General features: G+C 40.9%; 1 protein-coding gene across 1 annotated transcript; it reads right to left on the bottom strand.

Moving 5' to 3' along the window:
- Positions 1–3,872: 3,872 nt before the first annotated feature.
- Positions 3,873–5,684, bottom strand: LOC137391596 (general transcription factor II-I repeat domain-containing protein 2-like). The gene has a single exon (XM_068078114.1). The coding sequence runs from the start codon at positions 5,682–5,684 to the stop codon at positions 3,873–3,875; it is 1,812 nt and encodes a 603-aa protein (XP_067934215.1).
- Positions 5,685–6,347: the final 663 nt, after the last annotated feature.

Raw genomic sequence — 6,347 nt, 5'->3', positions numbered from 1 at the left:
AGAGAAGTGGGGTATTGACCACATATGCTCTTGTGCCTATCGACAGCAAAAGGATGGCATCGCAGAACGACAGCACAGAATAGGTCACAGTGTCGAGGAGACGTTATATTGGCATAATTTCTCTCCAAAGATTGATGGGGTCATTCCCACTAAAGAGGTGTACAAGTATGAAGGACAGCATACACCAGATGTTTCTGGAAATTCCTTCCTGCCCAGGAGTACTGAGCTGAATCCTTTTAAACAAGGAGATGTTGTGTAAGTGAAGCCACCTCAGGCAAGGTGTACAACACAATGGCAACAAGGCAAGGTGACATCATTAATGTCAAAAACGGCGGTGAAAGTAGACTCAATGTCCAGACACATTAGTGATTTGAGGCTTTGCCACCCACATTCTGCAGCTGAGAGGGGCGACACATACATAGAAGTGCATGAGTCAGACACCAAACAGCAAGTAGAAGACAATAGCCTAGAACATAACAATGATGAATTGCAATACGCCCCAGATCAGTTTCAGATCCCAGGTGACTGTGATAATCTAGCTAACAATGTTGTGGTTCCCAGTGACTATGCGCGACCACCACGAAAATGACAAACCCCCTCATAGCTTGCTGACTATCATATGTATTAAGTGTTGAATTTTAAAGGTTGCCTTGAAACAAAATTCACATTACAGTTATTTGGTATCAAAAAATTCACCATGTCTTACTCTGTTGTGTTGTAGGTGCCAAATATGTGGAAATGTGATTAAAAGCTCTTAAAAGCTCAAAAACGAAAAGCCGCCGTAGATTGGAATCAGTTTATTTCTCTGACGTAATCATTACATTTGGTTACTGTTTTGTCACGTGATGTTCTCACATGAATTGAAATGCCAATAAAAGGCACAATATAAAACTTCTTGTAGCACTAGTTTATGACAAACACTGTGGGTTTTACCAAAGACCTCGTATCAAATATAGATGCTCGCTACTTTACAGTTTTGTTTCGGCTTTGTCTAACCATCTAGTCGTAATCTGATCATGTGACCCATACTTCCTGCCAAACAGCGCGAATAATTTCTGCAGCCTTTTTCGATTCTTACAGGTGACCAACAGGCTCGTCATGTTTATCAGACAATGATATGTACTCCTTCGAGCTAAGATTAAAAAATTAAACGAATTTTCGCAGTAGGTTATAGGATATCAGTGTTCAATGTAACAGCATTACAATGATGATGAAATAGACGTGTAAGAACAATAGACATGGTTTTATTGAACGTGTGAAGTATATTTGTGAAAATATTTCGATGAATGAGATTGCGTGAAAGTGTAAACAGAAGCCATCTCGTACAACTACGTTCATTTGAGCCGTTTTGGAAAGAGATTCTAATCCACGGCGGTCTCGTGATGGGGTGATTAACTGTTCATTTTTGAGCTTTTAAGAGCTTGTAATCAAATTTCCACATATTTTGCACCTGCAACACAGCCGAGTAAGACATGGTGAATCTTTTGATACCAAATAACTGTAATGTGAATTTTGTTGCAGGTCAACCTTTAAGTTTTGAGTTTTGAAGTTTACTAATTTTGTTCTTGTTGATTTAGAAATCAAGGGGAGGTGTGACGATTTATGTTTTAGCATTATTTGCTGACCCAGTCTATTTTGTGTTGTTGTTTAGCTTGAAGGGATTCCCCTTTTTCCGTTGCGTTGCATATTGGCTTGCTTACTAGTATCTGATTGGTCAGACCGATTTACTATTTTGTGGATTGCTGGGCTCTGACTAGGTAGATTGCTCTGGCTAGTGAATGAAGAGAGAACAGTAATAAACTTGTTGCATTCTAACTACAATAAATGGGTGCATCGTACATGTACTTCAATCAGTCTTCAAACATATAGAGCTGCTACTAAAAAAGAAACCACTATTCACTGGAGTTGTGATAATTGCAAAAAGGTAGGACTGCAAGCTTAAAACTGTGGGTACTGAGTATGTTGGTAAAAAACTAGATTCTAAATAGGTGAAATATGTTACGGTATCTGAATTATTAATTTTTATTATTACAATCAATACATATTGCAAAGATAGTATCAGTTGTGAAAATGAACACTAGTGGCTAATTAATTTAATACATACCCGATTGTATATCACTCAAATATTTCTTGACAATTGGGTTTCAAAAATGTACGGCAACAATTTGTTTTCAGGAGACCTTAAAATCTAGTGAATGTGAAGCGACCTTTGATGTTGTACCAGATAAAAACCCAAAACTCAGACCCCTGCTATAGCCAAGGCCATTCGCGAGTACAGAAATTCGCCCAGCGCCATGTTGAGTTAAGCGTGCAGTAAATTTCATAGATTCAATCTGAGAAAAGGAATCTAGTTTCTCATTTCACAGTTATAGAAGATCACGAATATACCGCTAAGAGAAAGAGAGGGAGAGAGAGGGAGTGAGAGAGAGGGAGAGAGAGAGGGTGGGAGAGAGGAAGGGAGGGAAAGAGAGAAGGAGAGACTACGGGGAGAGAGGGAGAGAGAGGGAAGGAGGGACTACGGAGAGAGAGAGGGACTACGGGGAGAGAGAGACTACGGGGAGAGAGAGAGACTACGGGAAGAGAGAAAGACTACGGGGAGAGAGATAGACTATGGAGAGAGAGAGAGACTACGGAGAGAGAGACTACGGGAAGAGAGACTACGGAGAGAGAGACTATGGAGAGAGAGAGACTACGGAGAGAGAGAAAGAGACTACAGAGAGAGAGAGAGAGACTATGGAGAGACTACGGAGACTACTACTAATATTTTACGCAAGAGACAGAGAGATGTAGGTGCACAGTGCTATTCCATCAACTGCAAAAACCACAGGAATGCACTTTCAAAAGAAAAGGGCATAACATTTCACAAGTGAGTCACTTCTACTACTAGTTCTATTACTATTGCTAAAGTTTATTATTACTAGTGCTACTACTAGTTAGTTCTACTACCCTAATCACTGGGTGAGTGAGAGTCGATCAGTGTCACTACTGAGTGCGTGAGTGTGACTGTATGTTGTCAGTGATTAGATGAATTTATAAGCCAGTGAGTGGTCTTTTCCTCTTTCTAAGGCGAAGGTTTTTTATTATTTAAATTTGAAATTTTTATTATAATATTTAGGCACTAAAAATCATCACGCTATTTTTAAATAAATGTTTGAAAAAAAATGCTTGTAGTGCCTATAGAGACTTATGCCGATCTCTAGTGTGACAATTATAAAGGGTGCTGGAGAGGTTGAGGTTCACTGATCTCTTTATTTATAACTGATGACCGTGAAGCCTATTAGAAAATGAATAACCATGCTTAAATATGTATACAAAATCAGAACAAAATACAAGTTAAAGAAACAAACAAAGCAATTAATGATATAATAGGCTTCGAGTAAATTGCATAATTGTTACACACCTTCGTGCTGTCTGTGCACCCTCTAACACAGGGGTGTCAAACTCAAATTCACAGTGGGCCAAAATCAAGCAGAGAAGTAAAGTCACGGGCCAAAGTCAATATTTATTGAAAAATTAACTGCAACTGATATGTAATGTTTAACCTTTTCATATGGAAACAAACTTTAGTTTTGCTTAAACACAGAATTTGGAACAACCAAAGCTTAATATTACAAAAATGTGAGAAATTAAATTTGAAATAAAAGACACGGTGAAATCCATTTCATATTTAAATAAATAAAGTAGTATGTCTCTCCCCTTATCCTTTCCAGTTCCTTTTTCAAGTAAATCTTTTTCAAAGCCAACAACAGAACCAAAAATAATAATGTCATTTGATAAAAATCCAACATTTCAACTATTGACAGACCATGCCTTGCAGTAGAAAAAGTGCATAAGAAACAGATATATTCAAGCTCAGTTTGCTACGCTCTGATTTACTCTACACATTGGTCTAAGCCAGATACCTGGCATCTTTTCTTAGATGCAAGTTCGTCAAAGTCTGGAGTCAGGCTCTGAGCTGAGGAAAGCCTCAGGACGGAGTGAAGGTGCTCATCAGTGAGTCGACTTCTGTGAGGTGTTTTGTTCACCTTCATCATAGAGAACAGTTGCTCACATAGATATGTGCTGCCGAACATTGAGAGCATCTGAGCAACTTGGGTGCGTAATTGAGGCATTGTGTCGGGGAGGAAACATGGAAACTGCGCAGCACCAACAGAGTCATATTTTGATTTGAGCATGTCATTACATTGGAGTTCAATTAGCTCCATTTGGAGGCTGGTTGGTGCGCTTTCCACATCGATCGCAAACGGGTTACTGAGCAGTTCAAATCTCCCTTTCTGAGCCTCGAAGTCGGCAAATCGCCGGGAAAACTCGGCGCTGAGCGCGTTGGTTTTTTCAGCGAACTGTGCGCTAGGCAGCACGGCAGGAGAAATTTCCGCTGCCATGGTTTGGCAGCACGGAAAATGACCAAAGTTTCCTTGCACCATCTGTGTCTTCCACAGATGCAACTTAGTTTTGAAGGCCCTCACAGCTGCGTACATGTCTGTGATGACGTGGCCCCGTCCCTGAAGCTGCAGGTTAAGCACATTGAGATGGCTCACAATGTCAGAGAGAAATGCCAGCTCACACAGAAACTTTTCATCTCTCAGCTCTGTTGTGTCCTTCCCTTTGTTCTCCATAAACCGACAGATTTCCTCACGCAGCTCAAAACATCTGTTCAGTACTTTCCCTCTGCTTAGCCATCTCACCTCTGTGTGATAAGGCACATCTCTGTATTCTGAATCCAACTCCTCCAGAAAAGACTTGAACTGCCGGTGATTCAAACCCTTGGCTCTTATGAAGTTGACCACTCCTTTTATAGAGCTCATAACATGTTCCATTTGCAGAGCTTTGCCACAGAGCGCTTCCTGATGAATGATACAGTGATAAACTGTAAGCTTACCTGCATTTTCTTCCCGCATCTTCTCCTGAATCCTGCCGACCAATCCACTCTTTTGACAGCACATTGCGGGCGCACCATCTGTTGTCAGTCCCACAAGTTTATCCCAAGGCAGGCTCATTTCAGTCATACATTTGGATACTTCTTCAAAGATATCTTTTCCTGTGGTCGTTCCATGTATTGATTTTAATCCTAAAAGTTCCTCTGTGACGCACAGGCTCGAGTCTACTCCACGGATGAAGATTGACAGCTGGGCAGTATCAGACGTGTCGCTGCTCTCATCCACAGCAAGGGAGTATGCAATAAAATCTTTTCCCTTTTTTATTAGTTGTTCATGTAGATTAGTGGAAAGCTCACACACGCGCTCAGCCACGGTATTTCTGCTCAGGCTCACGTTTAAAAATTCTTGCTTCTTATCTGGGCACACGATGTCGCAAACTTTGACCATGCACTTTTTGACAAACTCTCCCTCACTGAAGGGCCGGGCTGATTTTGCGATCTCTGCTGCCACAATAAAGCTGGCCTTTACAGCAGCTTCACTTTTTGATTTTGCTTTCGTGAACAAGGTCTGCCTGCAAGCCAGACTTCTTTTCATCTCCTCCACCTTTTGCAGCTTCTGCTTTAGGTCCAGGTCCTTGTACTTTTCATAATGTTTCGTTTCATAGTGTCTTCTTATGTTATATTCTTTTATTACAGCCACGCTAGCTCCGCACACAAGACAAACAGGTTTGTCCTTTATAGTCGTGAACAAATAATTTGCCTCCCACCTGTCTTGGAAGGTCCTGTTGTCTATCTTTCGTTTGACCATTTTTGTGGAGGGTGAAATTATTAATTTGTCCGATGCGACCGGGGCATGGATGACTGACTGTAAACGGAAGTAAGGAGCGCTTGCCGGGTTTTACTGCGCAGCAAAATACTAGCAAAGCATTATGGGATTTGTAGTATTAGCGGCACAGTATATACCGCGGGCCAGCTCTAAAGGTCCGGCCACACGTAACGAATTATTCGTTCAATCTGACCGAATCCACGAATTTCACAGAATTCACAGACTTATTCCGCCGAATATCATAGATTCGTCTGAGCTGCGCATGCACACCGAATTCGTTAACGAAACGCGTTTAATTGGCTAACCAATTTTTTTGGCGAGCACGATTCTAGTCGCTTTGACAAGTGGTATAGTCCAAAACACGTACGACGACACACAATAAAAGTATCACCGCGAAATGACTTGATACATACGATGCAACTGTCAATATGCGCTAGAGATAGCGACTGTTTTTGCGACGGAGCTTTTGATGCATAAAATAAATTATTATTATTGAAAAAGAAATAATTCATAGCTTTTAAAACATCTAAAATAAAATTCTGGATACACGATGAGAAGTTCCTGTCATGGTGAACCAACGAGAGAGAACCAACAATAGCGCACATAGGCCGTTGCATCGTATGTATCAAGTCATACCGCGGTGAT

This window comes from Watersipora subatra, chromosome 1 (genome assembly GCF_963576615.1).
Source record: "Watersipora subatra chromosome 1, tzWatSuba1.1, whole genome shotgun sequence".
Lineage (NCBI taxonomy): Eukaryota > Metazoa > Bryozoa > Gymnolaemata > Cheilostomatida > Watersiporidae > Watersipora > Watersipora subatra.
The sequence above is the reverse complement of the archived record's forward strand: the minus strand, read 5'-3'. Positions and strand labels throughout refer to the sequence as shown.